The sequence below is a fragment of the Rhineura floridana genome, chromosome 1, assembly GCF_030035675.1.
Source record: "Rhineura floridana isolate rRhiFlo1 chromosome 1, rRhiFlo1.hap2, whole genome shotgun sequence".
In the NCBI taxonomy this organism is placed as follows: Eukaryota; Metazoa; Chordata; class Lepidosauria; order Squamata; family Rhineuridae; genus Rhineura; species Rhineura floridana.
In genome coordinates this window covers 4,054,576-4,074,870 of record NC_084480.1, presented here as the reverse complement: position 1 = coordinate 4,074,870, position 20,295 = coordinate 4,054,576, and the positions used below count along the sequence as shown (strand labels likewise).

Genomic DNA, 20,295 nt, shown 5'->3' with positions numbered 1-20,295 from the left:
CCAATGGAGGGCTGTAGAAAGTGGAGTCCCTCAAGGATTGGTATTGGGACCTGTACTTTTCAACTTCTTCATTAATGACCTAGAATTAGGAGTGAGCAGTGAAGTGGCCAAGTTTGCTGACGACACTAAATTGTTCAGGGTTGTTAAAACAAAAAGGGATTGCGTAGAGCTCCAAAAAGACCTCTCCAAACTGAGTGAATGGGCGGAAAAATGGCAAATGCAATTCAATATAAACAAGTGTAAAATTATGCATATTGGAGCAAAAAATCTGAATTTCACATATACGCTCATGGGGTCTGAACTGGTGGTGACCGACCAGGAGAGAGACCTAGGGGTTGATGAAAATGTCGACCCAGTGTGCGGCAGCTGTGAAAAAGGCAAATTCCATGCTAGGAATAATTAGGAAAGGTATTGAAAATAAAACAGCCGATATCATCATGCCGTTGTATAAATCTATGGTGCGGCCGCATTTGGAATACTGTGTACAGTTCTGGTCGCCTCATCTCAAAAAGGATATTATAGAGTTGGAAAAGGTTCAGAAGAGGGCAACCAGAATGATCAAGGGGATGGAGCGACTCTCTTACGAGGAAAGGTTGCAGCATTTGGGGCTTTTTAGTTTAGAGAAAAGGCGGGTCAGAGGAGACATGATAGAAGTGTATAAAATTATGCATGGCATTGAGAAAGTGGATAGAGAAAAGTTCTTCTCCCTCTCTCATAATACTAGAACTCGTGGACATTCAAAGAAGCTGAATGTTGGAAGATTCAGGACAGACAAAAGGAAATACTTCTTTACTCAGCGCATAGTTAAACTATGGAATTTGCTCCCACAAGATGCAGTAATGGCCACCAGCTTGGATGGCTTTAAAAGGAGATTAGACAAATTCATGGAGGCCAGGGCTATCAATGGCTACTAGCCGTGATGGCTGCCACACTAGTCAGAGGCAGCATGCTTCTGAAACCAGTTGCCGGAAGCCTCAGGAGGGGAGAGTGTTCTTGCACTCAGGTCCTGCTTGCGGGCTTCCCCCAGGCACCTGGTTGGCCACTGTGAGAACAGGATGCTGGACTAGATGGGCCACTGGCCTGATCCAGCAGGCTCTTCTTATGTTCTTATGTTCTTATGATTTATGCTTGCCAACTATTCCTTATTTCATATACTGATTCCTTTTTTAGCATTAAAATGATAGAGTTACTTTTCAAGTTAATAAGGATAATTTAATACATTACAACAAGAACAGAATATTCTCTTAAAGTACTGCTTATGTTCTGACACACATAATACATAATTTTCTTATGCTCTTACCACGTATTCCTTACTTTGGAGGCCTTCGGGTGACAATTGCAGTATATTTACGAAGACCATGAAGACTTATGAAGTGGTGCAGTGAACAGAGCGCTAATTTTTGAAAACTGAGTCTCAGGTTCCCTCTTGGATTTGATGAGGCAAGACGCTTGAGATTGAAAAGTTGCCATGAGATACCATTCATTTCAATGGGGCCATCAAAGGAGATATACTTGCTGAATTGTGCCTATTAATGGTATTGTCCTGTAAATTCCTTTTAAAGTAATTGTGGGCTCATCTTGCAGCCTGCTAGCCTTGAGCAGCCTTGCAGATCAGTTCTTTCCAAGCAGAAAGGCAAACCTGTAGGCTGCTGGGAAGTCTATCTGTCTAGTTTTCCAGAAAGACAGAAATGAAAGACAAGTAAAGGGTTAAGGTGTGCAGCAGCTCAAGGACAGCTCACAGAAGAGCTGCAGCTGGCACAGAGCTAACCCAGTCTATAAAGCCTTGAAAAAAGAAACTACAAGGTGTGGGGGTGTTAGGAGAGAAAAGGAAAGTATCTGTATTGTAACCGTTCCTGTAAGAAATCCTGTCAGTAAAAGACTCTTAACAAATAACGGCCTGTGTGTGGGTATCTTCAACTCGCTGTATCCCTCTGGGCACACGCATTCAACATACCGCTGCCAACAAGGGTTATGGGCCCAGCTAGCCCAGCAAGCCAGCTAGCCCAGAAAGCCAGCTAGCCCAGAAAGCCAGCAAGCTCAGCTCATCCACAGTGCCAGGAAAGAAAGAAAGAGTGAGTTATCGTGAAGGCCAAATTGAGCGACGGAATAGTGTCCAGAAGCGTTCAGGAGACGTGGCTACAGGCATGGCAGTCTCACTTTCAGCCGGGATGCCTTTGGAAAGGCTCACCAAATGAAACTATTCCTGTTGGCAATTAAGGATGCAAGCGTTCCTTACTAAGGAAGATTTATGGCAGGTGATTGTGAACGACCCACTAGCGGAACCGCAACCGGCTCCATGGATTCGAATGGATGAAAGAGCAAGGGCATTTATCATCTTGGCAGTAGATGATTCCCAGTTGCTGCATATACAAGATAAGCCGACAGCGAGGCTTATATGGACTGCTTTAAACGAGGTGCACGTAAGAAAAACAGCCAGCAGTAAGATCTATTTAGCACGCAGACTCTATCTGATGAAGCTGCCTGATGACGGGACAATGTCTGCTCACTTATTGGACATAAAGAAACTGTTTGCAGAGTTGCAAGAAAGGAATGTGGTGCACACACAGTTGCAACAAGTGTATATCATTCTCTCTTCACTGAATTCGTCCTGGGATCCGGTCGTAAGCTCGTTAGAAGCTATGCCAGACGAGGGTCTGACAGTCGAGTACGTATCGGGCAAGCTGCTCCAGGAGTGGGAGAGATGAAATGAAACCGAAGGAAGGGAGCGAAATGAGAAAAGAGAAAGCAGAAAGCTAAACTTTAAGGACACGGAAGTATGGTCTTTCGGACTAAAGGCCTGCTACTTATGTGGTTCCAGTACTCATCTACAAAGAGACTGTGACGCGAAGCGGAAAGGACAAGGAAGGAAGCCTTTGAAAGTGCAAGTCGTAAGAGTATCAGGTTCAAGAAAAGAGGACATTGCACTGTATGGGTTGTAGACTCAGGCGCTACCCACAGTATGGTAAAGGACAAAACATTATTCAAAACTACACTTCCCACGAAAGAGGATGTTGTGCTTGCGGATGGCACGCACAGACAGGTATTGGGGAGGGGAACTGTAAAGTTAAGTGTACTTAACACTGTAATGACTGACGTGTTGTATGTACCAGGTTTAGAATGTAATATGTCTGTTATGAAACTGAATGCAATGGGATATGTTGTCACGCTTAGACAAGGGACATGTGAGATAAAGAAAGGGGACAAACTCTGTTTGAAGGGGTATCTTGAGAATTCACTGTTTTACATACGATTGAACCCACACAGGATGTGCTACTATGATTGCAAACAGGAAACCTCATGATAGATGCATTCACCTATGGCACAGAAAACTTGGCCACGCTAATTTCGGTACCATCATAAAAACACCCAGTAATAGTATGGATGTAACATTCAACGAGTGTAACCAGCATGTGGAATGTGATATATGTAATCAAACTAAAGCCACAGTTGCTCCCACATGTAAAGAAGCAGAGAGTAGCACTAGCACACCATATCAAATGATCCATATTGATCTTGTAGGACCATTTCAAAGTTCCCAAGGTGGTGCCAAATATGTTCTAGTAATAGTAGATGACTATACCAGACGAAGCAGAGGGGAAACTGAAACTGTTTGTGAAAAGGATTGAGGTGCAACACGGTATAACAATCCAACGAATACGCTCTGACCAAGGGGGAGAATTCACTGGTAAATCACTAGAGCAGTATTTGTTAAATAAAGGGATAGAACATACTTTAACAGCCCCATTTTCTCCGTTTCAGAACAGAATAGCAGAGAGAAAAAATAGAACTCTACAGGATGTAACTAGAGCCATGTTAAGGGACTCTGATTTACCGAATGCTTTTTGGGGAGAGTGTATGTTATACGCCAATTATATTCAAAACAGGCTGTATCATAGGGCAATACACATGTCACCATATGAAAAACTCAATGGAAAGAAACCAAAACTGCGGCATATTGTGAGATTTGGGGCGAAGTGCTGGGTGCACATTCCCAAAGGAAAACGGCAGGGGAAACTGGCTCCCAGAGCACAAAAAGGACATGTACTGGGATTCCAAAATGCCTATTACCGCATCTGGATACAGAATCAAAGAAGGGTGGTGCTTAGCAGAAGCATCAAAGTCCAGGAACAGGATTGGGATAACATTGAGTATGTTGAACTAGGCGACGCACATAGACATAACGAACCCACTGAACAAGAGATAGAGCAAGGGATAAAACAGGAGGAAGAGGTACAACCTCTTGCTAGCGTGAATGAGAGAGGCAAAGAGGAAACAGAGCCTCCGGTAACATTGAGACGCTCAGAAAGAGTGAATCTAGGTAAACCACCTGAGAGGTTTCAGATTGGTACAGTAAAGGGCCAAGAAACAAAGAGGTGCAAAGAAAAGGATGATGGTGAAACATTGTATCTAGAATGTGTTAAATAAAGATCGCCATAACTGTAGAATATGACTGTGACTGTGAAAAGCTGTCTTTATGGAAAAGGTGGGGCCTGTAGGCTGCTGGGAAGAAGCACATTAGGAGTTCCCGAGGGGGGTGGTGGTAAGCAATTGGAGCATCTGGATCAGTTAAGTGAGTGGCCATAACTTGGAGAGAGAACAGAGTTTAGCATCTGTCACTGGATTCCAAAGAAAAACTTTGCAAATGGCTGTTTTTGCTGGAGAATCTTTGCAATGGCTCACTGTCTTTCTCTTTCCCAGGTCAAATGGCAGAAAGATGACATGGACAACAACTTGAACTTCTTCTCTGTCTCTTCCGATGGGCGCATTGTGTCCTGGACTTTGGTTAAGGTAACTTCCTCCTCCCACTTTGCTGATCTGGTGCATTTTGTCCCAAGAGGTAGAGCCACAGCAAGGTGCTTTGTGACATCCTCTCATTGCTGCTGCTGTTTAACCTACCTGTGGTGTGGGATGCTGGAGATACCAAATAAATGACCTAGTCCTTCCCTCCTTTGGCTTCACCATTCCTAATTGCAAATATCCATTTAGATGACTTTTTTAAAGAAAGGGAGGTTGACTATATTGGGAACATTAAGGGACTGAATCAGTCCCTGCCCCCTTTGATGAGCTATCCAGTAGCTGTGGCCAAATCCTAGCCTGCTGGATTATACACTGCCAAGTGTATTGTTGTTGTTGTTATACTCCATGCACTGGTAACCTCAAGGCTGGCTGCTGCAATGTGCTCTATGTGGGGCTGCCCTTGGCCCTGGTTTGGAAGCTCCAGCTGGTGCAAAATGCAGCGGCCAGAATGCTGATCGAAGCATATGGCCGACAATATGTGACACCACTCCTGCTGGGAGGAAGGGTGGGATATAAATCAAATAATAAATAAATAAACATCTGCACTGCCTGCTCATCCACTACCAAGCCAGTCCAAGGTCCTCATATTAATTTACAAAGCCCTGAACACACATATATATATATATATGTAATTTCTTACCTGCCCTTCACCATAACTATTATTTTAACCATGACTATGCAGGTGTGTGATGTGGTCTCCCCAAACTGTGTGCTTCCTTTGCAAGACGCTGCATGCCTTCTTAATAGGTCTGTGTGGCTGGCAATCCTGCTTCCCTTGACTCTCCTGCCACAGTCCTGGACTAATGCCATTGTCTGTGGTTTCAGGGAAGTCTTTTTTAAGACATCCACCCAGTGGCATCCCCCCCTTCCCTATCCACTCTTTGTTCTTTTAACCTTCACAAAAGCCCCATCTTCTTTCGAAGTCTCCATTGTGCAAAGGCATTCAGATTCTTGAAACAGATTCCAAAAATAGAAGGGTATGGTTTTTTCCCTTTTGGCTTTATTCCTGAGGTGAGATGTCTCAAATCTTTGGTGGTGCTTTGCTGAGAGTTTCTCCTGGTGTGGGAACTGAAGATACTAGGCTGCATTTTCTATTCACTCCTTTTTGAAGAAAGGAAGGACTTTCAAAACACAACAATAGGCTAAGGTGGTAACTCTTAGGATGAAAGGACTGCACAGGCATTAATCCTGCTATTGTAGCTCACACATTTACACACCTCTGTAAGAGGAAGTGAAACATGGTCCTTAAATGATGACATCTGTTTTGTGTATTTATTCTGTAACAGCAAAACCTTCACAAGGTGAAAAGGGCTGGGCCCCTCAGACTATGACTTATATCTGATTCCTAACTAAGGTTTCACTGGTGGGAGAGTCCCGTAAGTGGAGTTCTACTAAATGAGTGCTTCTGCCTTTGGAAGGGGGGGATGTCAGCTTCTTAGTCAATCTCTCCTTCCCGCAGCACTCCTCACAACTCTGCTCTGGAGGATTGGGAAACGCTCTGGAGCAGCGTTAGCGGAGGGGCAGGAGGCTGCAGGGAGTAGGGAGTTCAGCAAAAAATGCCGTCCCTCCCCTGTACTCCAGCAGAGCCCCAGCCAGGGGTGTCCTTATCAGAGGAGGACCAGGGAGGCTCTGGCCTTAGAACCAGCCCTGGACCAGGTTCCATCTGGGGGTGAGGAGCCAGGGTCCTGCAATGTCTGCACCTAGGGCGAGTTTGGCCTCTGACACCGAACAAGTCCCATGTCCAGGAGAGAGGCGCCGCCTTAAACGCCAGTTGGAGACCCGGCCCATTTGGAGAAGTGCCCGACTGCAGACAAGGTCTCCTTGGGTGTAAAGGTCTGGCTGAAGGTGGCTGATAAGAGTCAGCTGAGGTTGGGGGTGCAGTTCCAGCAGCTCCAGCTCCAACCCCCCCATTGCTAGGGCTGGAAGAGCTGCTGGCACAACATGCACGCACCCTCCCTGCACCAGGCCCATTTGCTGATCTCCCATTGACTCCAGAGCACTCCCCATTGGCTACCCTGGACCTGCCTCTCGACTTGCCCTTCCCCTGCTTTGTCCGCAGACTGCTTGGACGCAGACTTATGGAGTGCTGAGAACTTGCCTCTTGCCTGACCCCTTTGTTGTGGACTCTGATTGCTCGGACTGGCCCTGGATACTGCCTTGGTTGTTGCCCACACTGGTGTTGTTGCTGGGAAATCTCTTGCTTCCTCAGGAGCCTAGTGAGGACAGGATACCTCTGCTGGATCCCAATGGCCTCCATGAATGGAAGGAGTCCTTCTTCCATTTGTGGAGGATTCACTCGGACCCAGTTTATTTTTTTTTGATTTATTTATTAAATTTATTAGTCGCCCATCTGGCTGGCTGTCGAGCCACTCTGGGCGACGTACAAAATAAAAACATACAAATACATTAAAACATTAAAAATCTCAACAATAATAATAAAACCTAATCCACCCCAAAAGCCTATGTTATCCTGTGTTCGTGGATGTAGATGGAGAGAACTTTCTCCTTGTTTCCTGGCCACACACATCTCGGTCAGCTGCATAATCCCCACAGGGTCCCATGGTTACTAAACGAACTCCCCAAAGGAACAGGACTTTTACCGACCCACCTTATAAAAGCATTGGGGATTTCTGTGAAGGAAAGCAGGGAACTTGCCCGTTAAGGCCAAACGAGATGTTATGCAGGAAATCCATGGTGGAAACTTCTGCACATGTAATGTCATACTTTAAAAGAATTCCCACAGACTGGAATCCATTTGGAGGATCACAACCATGGCTCTAATTCTAATTCATATGCCTACAGCTGAAGTCCTAAACATATTTGCCTGGGAGGTCACCCAGTGAGCTTCATGGCTGAGTGGGGATTCGAACCCTGGTCTTCCAGGTCATAGTCCAACACTCTAACCAGTAGGCCACACTGGCTGTCACATGAGAGAGAACAGGAGTGTATTTTACATCCCAGGCAATACGGATTGGGCAGCTGCTATGAGAGTATTGGCTACCTGGGCACTATATCTACCACAGAAGATACGCCCTTCCCTTCTGTGTTTCTGTGTGGGAGAAAAGCTTACATGAAGGGTATGAAATGGCCAACAGGCAAGCACCAGAGGGCAGAGTTGTGAATAGCCCAGATGTGCTTATAATGGGATATGTAGGACAGGCAAAGTTCTCATTAAGACCCAGCTCCCACAAGCAACCATCCACCGCCATGAAACATTCAGCAGTTTGATCCCTCTTTTTCTTTTAAATCCTTCAACAAAATGTTCTGTTTCAAAGGCATGCCTCATTGTTACGAGGACTATGCAGGCAATTATTCTGATCTCTCTTCTCCCCTACAGAATGAGCTGGTTCATACAGATGTCATCAAGCTGCTTGTAGAAGGGACGACGATGGAAGGGCCTGAGGGGCTGCAGCTGCACACCATCGGTACATAGGCTGAACTCCCCTCTCGTTTGTTACTGGCACCGAGGGCTGCGATCCTCAGCACGCTTCCTTGGAGTCAGTACTATGGAATTTGGTGGGATTTGCTTACATCATAAAAACAGATCTTAAAATACATTAAAACAAAACAGCATTAAAAACGTTTTTAAAAAACAACTTTAAAAAAGGGTTAAAAAATTATTTAAAAACTTATTAAACATGTTGGGCTTCCACCAGAGGTCGCTTCTGAGGCCTGTCGGGACTGGTCAGGAGGAAGGCTTGGAGGCCAGCGATAGGTGGAACCAGAGCCAATGAGAGGGAGTTTTGACCCCACCTTCCTCCCTGCTAAGCTCTACAAGTAACAACACTCTGGCTGTGTAGTCACTGTAGAATGAAAGCACATTTCTTCCCCCCTCACAAAAAAAAAAAGAATTCTGAGAGCAGTAGTTGGTTGAAGGTGCTGGGAATTGTAGTTCTGTGAGGGGTAAACGACAGTTCCCAGGATCCTCTGGAGAAAGTCATGTGCTTCAAATGCATGGTGTGTATGCAGCCTGAGACTAAGGAGGAGGAGGAGACTGACAGCCAGTGTGGCCCCCTCATTGGATGGGTTGTAAGAAAGGGGGCGGGCAGGTGGGGGCTGGCTGAGGGCAGGCTGTGGTTGGTGGGCAGGCCCCATTCACTCTAAAGGCCCAGCTTCCACCCTTGGCATCAGTAGAGGCAGCTTCCTTCCAATCAGAGCCCCACATGAAGAAGTCCGGTTACGCCTTCAGAAAGAGAAACTTGGTTCAGCTGAGACGCTCTTTGCTCCCTTTCCTTTGGTCAGTCAGAACTTCAGGGTGTTTCTGAGAACAGTTGGCTTTTTTGTTTTTGTGTTTGGAGGAAAGAGATTATTAAAGGCTTAACAACACCTTTGCAAAAGCAACAATGTTCTTGTAGAGGGTTGGGGGACAGGGACGGGGAGCGACAGGCACACAGCTGGTTCCCCAGCAGGCGGAGGGCAGGCTGCAGCCACTCCACTCTGCTTTGGCAAAGCCTCTCTTCAGCACAGCTAGATCAAAATGACTCCATTTTCCTCCCAGTCCAAACGCTGCAGCCCCTTTGTTTGACGTCTAGGCAATCCCATACAATGCCTGCGCCGTCACTGCCCCAGTTAAATGGCTGATTGAACTGGAGGAATGGCTCCTGTTTCAAAAACAGGCTGAATAGCGAGAGTCCCCCAGGGGAAATGGAGCCACCCCGAGAGCGTTCCATTAAGAGGGGCATCACAAAGGAGGTTCGTTTCTTATTCATCCCCCTCTCTGCTTTCCACACAGGCTGTGGGACTTCATTTGACTTTCACAAGAAGATAGATTATTTGTTCCTTGTGGGGACAGAAGAAGGCAAAATCTACAAAGTAAGACCCTTTCTCTCTGCAAGCTGCTGTTGCTCTTCCTGTTTCTGCAATATGAGGTCCGTGTGGCATTTGCTGTCCCAGAATGTGCCCTGAAAGGCTTTTGTATCTCTTTGTGGGTCTTGCCTGCATGAAGTTTGCTGGCATCATCCTGCAGGCTGGGTTTGTGTCTACAGCTAATTTTGCAAGCATCCTCTCAAAACAGGCACTGAAGTAAAACAGTGGACAGATTGTACCGACTGGGTTTGAAGAGAACCATACTGTGTGAACAACTCTTTGGGACAGGGAGGGTTGTCAGTGCTTGTCCTCCTGGGCCCTGCTGCAGAGAACTAGCTTAGGAAGTGTTCCAGAATTGGGAGGAGAGGGGTGTCGTCTTCATCCTGGAGTATTTGGCTTGCTTGCGTGCATGCTTGAGTCCTGGAGCATCTTGCTCCGTTGTCGTCTGTGCTCTGGTTGTGGCACATTATGGTCCAGAGTCTATAGGCTGCTCTTATGACCAGGGCTGGATGATGGGTTGTAGGAATGAAAAGATCTGTCACTTTCAGTTCTCAGTTTCTCATTTTCCCCATCTTAAATTCAGTTCTCCCCATTTCTACAACAGCTTGCGTGTTTTTTTTTTAATCCTCATGAAAATTCTTCAATATTTTAGTGCGAATTTCTACTAATAAACACATTTTTGTAAACAGTTTTAACAAAGGTACACATTTTTGCAAGCCACTTCTGGTTATCTAATGCATTTTTGCATGTTATTTTCACTCATATTCATTTTTATGCACAATTTCCCCTCATATATACATTTTTGTAAATATTGTTTAGTTGGCAAACCACATCACAAAATTCTAAGAAATGCGAATTTCTAAGGATGGATGAGTTTTGGTTCTCATACTGATTCAGAAAGTGCGGATTTGATAAATTCTGCTTAAAATGTGAACTGAATCAAAATTCTCGCCCTTCCCTAGAGCAGACCCACAGAAATTAATTAATGAAGCTTAGTCATGTCTATTCCTATGCTGTTCCAGTGTAATACCAAGTAAACGGAATACATGGAGGCACTTAAGGAAATGAAGTACATGAAATGAAGGAAACCAGAAACCAGCTTCGCCAAATTCTTTGTTGTGCAAAATCCAGCTTTTGAAGACAGTGCACGGACAAGCAGTTGCAACCAAAGCCATGATGTCTGTGTAGCTTATTTGTTAAGTGGTTATTAAAAGAGAATGCCTATATAAAGCCTTCCAATAATCATCCCCATAACGTGTTAATTTTTGGCTGCATAACAATTATGGCAAATTTCAGAGATTAGCTCAGCAAATAGCATTTCGGAAGCCAAGAAGTGATTATCTTAATTACATCCCCAGGCCTATCTGCTGCCCTTCTCTACAGATAAATTGTTTCTGCATGAATATGGACTTGCAGCTCGAAACGTCTGCCATGCATGCTGTGTGCACATCCTGAAAGGAATCTGTGCCATGCAAAGAAGCCTCTTGCAATGGGAGTTGGGAACAGGGATTTAACGAAAAAACTCAGGGCAGCAGCTTTGTAAACAGAAGCTTTCTTGAACGAGTCATGTGCAAATGGCAAGCGTGACATGGTGGACAAATGCTTAGCTCAGGTTCTGGCTCAGCTCTGATGTGGTCTATCCAAAGATGCTTGGAGGAAGTCATGGTGTGTCAGTCTATGGTCCCTTGCTGTGAAATGGGAAGAATAATGATCTACCATGCAGGCATATGGTGAAATGAGTGAGGAGTGACTGACACAAATTTGTTGTTATATGCCTTCAAGTCAATTACGACTTATGGCAACCCTATGAATCAGCGACCTCCAATAGCATCTGCCATGAACCACCCTGCTCAGATCTTGTAAGTTCAGGTCTGTGGCTTCCTTTATGGAATCAATCCATCTCTTGTTTGGCTTTCCTCTTTTTCTACTCCCTTCTGTTTTTCCCAGCATTATTGTCTTTTCTAGTGAATCATGTCTTCTCATGATGTGTCCAAAGTATGATAACCTCAGTTTCATCATTTTAGCTTCTAATGACAGTTCTGGTTTGATTTGTTCTAACACCCAATTATTTGTCTTTTTCGCAGTCCATGGTATGTGCAAAGCTCTCCTCCAACACCACATTTCAAATGAGTGGATTTTTCTCTTATCCGCTTTTTTCACTGTCCAGCTTTCACATCCATACATAGAGATTGGGAATACCATGGTGTGAATGATCCTGACTTTAGTGTTCAGTGATACATCTTTGCATTTGAGGACCTTTGTATTGGTGTTTTACAAATGGGGTGTCTGCCTCTTGCCACGAAGCGATCATGTCATTGCCTTTTAAATATGCAGTGGAAGCAGGAGGAAAGGCGGCGGCAGACTCCCCTGTGGCTCCTCTTGCCTGTTCCCTCTGTTCCCTCATCTGCACGGTTTCAATTTTTTAAAAAAATTGGAACATGCAAGGAGATCAGTCCTGTAAGCCCTTTCTCCCATGGGGAGAGAACGCTGACCCCGGGGCAATCAAGAGAGGCTATTCAAGGGGCAATTAATTAATCACCAGTCCCCCAGTATGGATCAACAGGGAGTAATAGAATGGAGAAGACCTGTAAAGAGGAGAGTGTGAACTAGCATTGAAAAGAATATTTGGTGAATGGAACTTATTTGCAAGTAAATACAACAGAAGTATGTTGCTCATGGGGGGGAAAAAGGCCCTTTTGGATACTGAACCTCTGTTTTTATTTCCACTTTTGGCTCATTACAGAAAAGCGATGCTGCTCATGTTGCTTTGTGTTTGTGTGCTTAATTTAGTTTAAAGCAGCACAGCAGCAGCAGAGAGTAACAGTGGATGTTGAAATGCGAGTGTGCCAGCGTGTGTGTGCGTTTACCTAAGAAAGCAGGCTTTTACCCTGCATCAGGATCACTGAGACTGGAGACTTAGTAAAATAAGGAAAGCTACTTTATTTATAGAAATACATAGCAGATAGAAAGGCAAACCTAGTTCTAACTAACTAACTAATTTGGAGGCGTAACACTCAGGTATAGGAGTTAGCCCCATGCTAGGAGAGAGACCAGAGACAAAGGGATATCTCCTCTCTCCCGGACAGTTGGAGAAGAAAAGGAGTGGAAAGGGCAGAAGGAGGAGGGGCAGGTAAGCTTCCCTAGTGACAGAAGGAAGGACAGAAGGAAGTCAGTCACAGCATCACAGGTAAAGGTAAACAAGTCTATCCATCTGGAGGACCCTAGCTCTATCTCCCTTCTGGGACATAAACAAAAGAACAAAACAGGAGTTGCTCTTGCCCCAACAGCTCAAGGGCTCACACATGGAAGTGATTCTGTTGTGCAACCCTGCCTAGTCACTGCTCTGCCCTTTGTCCATTAGTGCCTTTCACTCAACCATGGAAATCAGCAGGGGCCGAGTGCAAACTGGGGACCCACCGACCTGGTCAGTCTGCAGTTCCTTAGCAGTTAAAGTCCACTCCTCATTCTGGCTTTTCCACTCCCACCAGGTGCACCAATACCAGGAGCAATTCTCTGTGCCCCTTGGATCCACCACCCCGCTCCACTCCAGGTCTTCTTTCTTCACCCCACAAGCTGCTCCTGCCTTCTTCCTTACTCTGTCTTCCCCAAACCCTTTGCTGTCTCTTGTCCTACCATTTCCCCATCATCACGATCAATTAGCCTCCAGCAAATCTCCAAGAGTAATTGTCATGCTCCCAGGTAACACATTACAGCATTCAATTGAGACTTGAAGTCCCAAATCACTTTAAAATAAGACACAATAAACCCCATAGAACAACCCATTATGAAAGGGAACTTTGGCTGGGTCTTTCATCTTAAAAAGTGGCCCAGACTCCAAAGGGGCAGGTTAGACCCGGGGGGAAGAGCCTTACGAGTGGAGTGATACATCGCAAGGGGAAGATGGGCTTCTCAACTCCTTGCTTTCTTCATGAGGCAAATGTGGGGGTGGAGAGGCCCTTGCAGGGGAGAATCGGTGGGTGGTGGTGAGAACACCCCTCACCGTTTCTTTCCTATTATGACCCCTCTTGGACCCATTTCACATCGCCTTGGCAAGCACAGGTTGGGAAATGGGTGCAGTTCTCCCCTTGAACAGCTACTGTCATGGTGCTTTGGTCATTCTCTAACCTGTTTTCTGAGCCTAGACCCCACAGGTTTCTTGCCACATGTCACTTGGGCCATGATGATTCTTCTTGTCAAGACAGCACCAACATCAATAGCCCTCTGAATGTTAATATTTCCTGCACCAGAAACAAACGCTCGGTCAAGTCAATGTCTTCCTTCCCCTGTTAAATTGCCCGTAGTCTGGTTGTCTCTTTATGGCTGGAAAGGAAAGGGGGAACATACTGATCTTTGGTTTTAGGAATCATTAACAATGATGGAGTGTTGCTGCTTTGTGGATGTACTTTCAGCAATACAATTACCTGCAGGACCAGTAGCTCAGTCTCTCGGAAGGATTCCTGCACCAAAACATTTATAAAATTTAAGTGACTTTGCAACGGCCAGCTCACCCAAAGTGGCCAATCTGTCATCTGAACTGTTGCAATTGAGCAGGGAACTGGAGCTTATCTAGAAGTCCCTGGGATGCCCCACATCAGCAGTTAAAAACTTTGCTTTCTGTCAGAATTGTTCTGCTGGAGACAGTTGCCTCTTTAAAAGATTTGGGACAGAGAGGAGTGAGCTTTAGAGGTGGGAAGGCCCATGATGTAAACTAGTAAAAATAATACTCTACTGAAGTATAGCTATGCTCTGTGTTGTACAATTTAACACATCTGCAGGTAGTAAATAAATGTGAGTTTGGTTGTCTTTATTCTAAAACCAAATTCAAAACAGTAGCCACTTTTGTTGTTGTTGTTATGTGCCTTCAATTCGATTACGACTTATGGTGACCCTATGAATCAGTGATCTCCAACAGCATCTGTCGTGAACCACCCTGTTCAGATCTTGTAAGTTCAGGTCTGTGGCTTCCTTTATGGAATCAATCCATCTCTTGTTTGGCCTTCCTCTTTTTCTACTCCCTTCTGTTTTTCCAGGCATTATTGTCTTTTCTAGTCCGTGCAATAGTGTACTGACAGGGGCTGAAAGAAACCTTATCCTTCTGGTGAACTTGGCTTCTCCCTCCTTCAGGGTTTGCTGTGGCTTCCCCAGTCTCTACCTTCAGCAGAGCCTGATGGATTGAGGCCAGATTAGAAGTCCCCCAAGTAATGCTATGAAATCTGGTGTTCCCAGCTGGGAGCCTCTTTGGACCTGGTTCAAATGCAAGAGAGCAAGCGCTCCTCAACAGATACCTGCCAGTTGCATGACTGGCTAGTAGGAACTGTGGCTTCTTTGACTTTCCAGAGTTGTCTCTCTTCTCCTCATGTTTGCTATGGTGCAACTGGCTTCACCAACCAACCAAAAACTGTTTACAAAATTGCATATGTTAAGAAACAAGCTCAGGTGGGTTCAGGGGTAGTATAGCTGTAGACTACAAAATGTTTCAGCTGTGAAAAAGGCAAATTCCATGCTAGCGATAATTAGGAAAGGTATTGAAAATAAAACAGCCGATATCATAATGCCGTTGTATAAATCTATGGTGCGGCCGCATTTGGAATACTGTGTACAGTTCTGGTCGCCTCATCTCAAAAAGGATATTATAGAGTTGGAAAAGGTTCAGAAGAGGGCAACCAGAATGATCAAGGGGATGGAGCGACTCCCTTACGAGGAAAGGTTGCAGCATTTGGGGCTTTTTAGTTTAGAGAAAAGGCGGGTCAGAGGAGACATGATAGAAGTGTATAAAATGATGCATGGCATTGAGAAAGTGGATAGAGAAAAGTTCTTCTCTCTCTCTCATAATACTAGAACTCGTGGACATTCAAAGAAGCTGAATGTGGGAAGATTGAGGACAGACAAAAGGAAGTACTTCTTTACTCAGCGCATAGTTAAACTATGGCATTTGCTCCCACAAGATGCAGTAATGGCCACCAGCTTGGACGGCTTTAAAAGAAGATTAGACAAATTCATGGAGGACAGGGCTATCAATGGCTACTAGCCGTGATGGCTGTGCTGTGCCACCCTAGTCAGAGGCAGCATGCTTCTGAAAACCAGTTGCCGGAAGCCTCAGGAGGGGAGAGTGTTCTTGCACTCGGGTCCTGCTTGCGGGCTTCCCCCAGGCACCTGGTTGGCCACTGTGAGAACAGGATGCTGGACTAGATGGGCCACTGGCCTGATCCAGCAGGCTCTTCTTATGTTCTTATGTTCTTATGTGTGCATGAAAATGAATGAATGATAACATACAAAAATGTGTTATATGATGAGAAATTGCTTGCAAAAATGTGTACAATAGTCAAAACTGCCTACAGAAATGTTTTAATAGGAGAAATTCACACTGAAATGCTGGAGAATTTTCATAAGGATTTTTTATTTTAAAAAATCACAAATTACTGCAGAAATGTGAAGAACTGGATTTAAGGTTGGATAAATGAGAAAGCGAGAGAACTGAAATGGACAGAACGTTCCATCCCTGCATTGGGATGATTTTACAATGGGCGGAAATCTGTCTTGGAAATGAAGCCTTTCAGTACTTGCAGAGGGTTGGTTTTTTTGCATTTTACAAGCTACGAAACGTAACAGCTTCAGAAGACACCGCCAGGCGGAAGGCTGACCCGGTCTGGCCTGAGCTCTCTTCGGACATGACGTGCCAAATGACTGGTATTGTGATGCTGCTGTAAGAAAGAGTTCCATTTCGGAAGAGGTACTAGGCAAAGCCCTACGTTGGCATATCTTTGCCACTGTACAGATCCTGTCCATTGTGCAAGCAGGCATTGATCTGATAGGGGCATGACAGAGTGGTAGGCTGGGTGCATCAGAGTGCAGTTGCTCTAGATCTCTGAACTGTGAATATTGCACCAGAGCAGATGTATCCCAGTGACACAAGAGAAGCTTCCTAAACCTCAGTGCTGTTGCAGGAATGCACCCATTTTTGCTGTGTTCTGTCATGTCACTGTATCTAATTTGCACTTCCCGAAACAATATGAGACCAAAACGTTGCCATCCTTCCAAATTTGCATTTATCCAAACTTTGCAGTGCAAACTCATGTCTACAAAAATGCATATACCAGGTAAAATGTTCATAAAATGCATATGTTAATGGAAATAACATAAAAATGCATTATATTAATGGGAAATGCTGGCAAAAACATGTATATTAAGCAAAATTGCATACAAAGCTATGTATATTCAGAATTAAAATGCTGATAAATTTCCCTTGTGACTTCAACAGAAAATTCACAAACTGATATGGAAATATGGAGAAATGAACTTTTGGCTGGAAAAATGAGAAACTGAAAAGAGCCAAGGCTGACAGATTCACCCGTCCCTACTAGCCAATGACTGTCGTGCCTGTTTCCTGTACAGCATCTAGCACTCTGTTTATGCTGCCTGTCTGTTAAACAGGAGAGAAGTTGCAGTCATTTGGTTTCTAAGGCTGCGTCTTCGGGCATTCTGGCACTGCATTCCTATATATCATCAGCTTGCTACAGCATCTCTTGAGGAGCAAGTAGAAATTCTGCATGCGGCTGAAAATGAAATTAAAAAAAAGTAGCCCCACTCTAAAAATATTTCCATTAAGCCTAGTTTCACTGGCCAGATTCAGAATTACAGTGCAGGCATAAGGAAATTACTATCATGAGTACGGTTCCATGCTGTGTGCCAAAGAGGGATAAAGCAGGCATCCTGTGTTAAGTGAAAACTCATATCCAGAAGAAACCAGAAAGAGCTGCGCAGCAAACTGGAAGCCATCAGCTGGTGTTCCCTGGGCAAATGCATCTTTGTGGTCACTAATGCCTTGTCTTTTTGCAGTGTTCAAAGTCCTATTCAAGCCAGTTCCTGGACATCTTTCATGCACACCATATGGCCGTTGATGCTGTGAACTGGAATCCCTTCCACAGCAAGGTCTTCATTTCCTGCAGTTCAGACTGGACAGTGAAGATCTGGGACCACACCATCAAGTATGTCCGGCCATAGCTTGTGCCATTCCACACCAGTGGTGAAGGGTGGTTGTAGTTTATGCTCACATGAGCCTGAAATTGAGTAGCGGCTGGTTGTTCTCCATGGCTGTGGGGCAGGTCAACCATGGCTTTCCTTCTGCAAGAATGGTGGGTTGCTAGTGGCGACAGCACTGGCCAACTGCACAAGAAGCAACCCAAGCAGATGTTTTAGATGGGCAAGGTTTGTAGTGATTATTTATTTATAAAAATATTTGTATACTGCTGTTGCGTGCCTCCCCAATCTCCGAGTGGTGAGATTTCTAGGGGTCCCTGTGCTTGCCCTAGGTTTGGTTTCCTTGGGAAGAAGGTCAGTGGAGACTGTGGTGTCTTTATGAAATATGGTTTGTTTATTTATTTACACACATTCCAACCTGAGCTTAGGATGGAGGGGTTCAAGGCATCAGCAGTCCAATATCCAGCTTTTCCATCGGGGTTACAGGAGGCACCCCAAAGCCATGGTGCAGAGAGCCAGTCTCTCTGCCTGTATCCAGTCCCCAGCCTTTCTCCAGACACACTCAACACACACTAAAAACACAAAACTTTCCTAGCTGCCAGGAGGGGGGGGGAAGGCTCTCCTGAAGAGTTTCAATGACAAAAGGATCTTCCTGGCCCATTACCAGTTGATGGGCACCCCATAGACCCATTAACAAACCTGGCCACTGTATTAGCTTAACAAAAGAAACTAATCTGGCCAGCAGAACCAGCCCCTCACCCCAAGGCACAGGATCCCAAATCAGAGGCTGGAAGGGGACTCACAGGAATCATCCATTCCAACCCCCAAACTCACAACACTGCTATTCTTAAAGAAAAATCAAAGTGGTTTACAGCAATCATATACACATACCTGTATATTTTATTTATTTATTTATTTATTTATTTTATTTCATTTATATACCGCCCTAAGCCTGACAGCTCTCTGGGCAGTGTACATAAGAGATAAAAACAACACAATATATAACGACAATAAATATAATAAAGTCAAAAACCAAAAACAAACAAATAACAAGAAAAAGCAAACAGCATCATAATACAACACTAAAAATACAGTTAAAATACACTTTAAAAACAGATTAAAATACACTTTAAAATGCCTGGGAGAATAAAAAGGTTTTCACCTGACGCCGAAAGGATAGCAGCGTCAGCGCCAGGCGCACCTCATCAGGAAGACTGTTCCACAATTCGGGGGCCACCACCGAAAAGGCCCTAGATCTAGTCACCACCCTCCGAGCTTCTCGATGAGATGGCACTCAGAGGAGGGCCTTAGATGTTGAGCGCAGTGTACGGGTAGGTTCATATTGGGAGAGGCGTTCCACCAGGTATGGCGGTCCCATGCCGTGCAAGGCTTTATAGGTCAAAACCAGCACTTTGAATCTAGCCCGGAAACAAATAGGGAGCCAGTGCAGACGAGCCAGAACAGGTGTTACATGAGCGGACCTTCTGGTCCGCGTCAACAGTCTGGCCACTGCATTCTGGACTAGCTGTAGTTTCCGAATTATCTTCAAGGGCAGCCCAACGTAGAGCGCATTGCAGTAGTCCAATCTAGAAGTTACCAGAGCATGAACAACAGAGGTGAGGTCATCACCGTCCAGATAGGGACGTAGCTGGGCTACCAAACGAAGATGGTAGAAAGCATTCCGTGTCACCGAGGCCACCTGGGCCTCCAGTGACAAGGAAGGATCGAAAAGAACTCCCAAGCTACGAACCTGTTCCTTCAAGGGGAGTGTAACCCCATCGAGAACAGGATGAACATCCACCATCTGGGCAGGGGAAGCACTCACCAACATCGTCTCAGTCTTGTCTGGATTGAGCTTCAGTTTGTTCGCTCTCATCCAGTCCATTATCGCGGCCAGGCAACGGTTTAGTATGTTAACAGCCTCACCTGAGGAGGATGAAAAGGAGAAATAGAGTTGCGTGTCATCAGCATACTGATGACAACGCACCCCAAAACTCCTGATGACCGCACCCAGCGGCTTCATGTAGATGTTAAAGAGCATGGGGGACATTACCGATCCCTGCGGGACTCCACAATGGAGAGTCCAGGGTGTCGAGTAATGTTCCCCAAGCACTACCCTCTGGTGACGACCCACCAAGTAGGAGCGGAGCCACTGCCAGGCAGTACCCCCAACTCCCAACTCCATGAGTCTTCCCAGAAGGATACCATGGTCGATGGTATCAAAAGCAGCTGAGAGATCAAGGAGAATCAACAGGGTCACACTCCCCCTGTCCCTCTCCCGACAAAGGTCATCATACAGGGTGACCAAGGCTGTTTCGGTACCAAAACCGGGCCTAAAACCGGATTGAAATGGATCAAGATAATCAGTGTCATCCAAGAGCCCCTGGAGCTGGCCGGCAACCACCCGCTCCAGCACCTTGCCCAGGAACGGAACATTCGCCACAGGTCTATAGTTGTTCAAATTATGTGGGTCCAAGGAGGCTTTCTTCAGGAGTGGTCTCACTACTGCCTCTTTTAGGCAGTCAGGGACCATTCCCTCTCTCAAAGAGGCATTTATCACCTCCTTGGCCCAGACGGCGGTTCCGGTCCTGCCAGCTTTCACCAGCCAAGAGGGGCAAGGGTCCAGCACAGACATGGTCGCCCGCACCATTCCAAGGATCTTGTCAACATCCTCAAGCTGCACAGACTGAAATTCATCCAAGAAATAAGGACAAG

At 45.4% G+C, this 20,295-nt stretch overlaps 1 protein-coding gene across 1 annotated transcript in view; it reads left to right on the top strand.

The window, feature by feature from the left end:
- The window catches only part of DNAI1 (dynein axonemal intermediate chain 1), a 193,031-nt gene that overhangs the window by 92,630 nt on the left and 80,106 nt on the right, over positions 1 to 20,295 (top strand). Inside the window, exons 14-17 of the mRNA XM_061613218.1 lie at positions 4,699 to 4,788; positions 8,135 to 8,222; positions 9,530 to 9,609; positions 17,440 to 17,588. Of these exons, the coding sequence (XP_061469202.1) occupies positions 4,699 to 4,788; positions 8,135 to 8,222; positions 9,530 to 9,609; positions 17,440 to 17,588 (407 nt within the window). The remainder of the gene's footprint in view (positions 1 to 4,698; positions 4,789 to 8,134; positions 8,223 to 9,529; positions 9,610 to 17,439; positions 17,589 to 20,295) is intronic.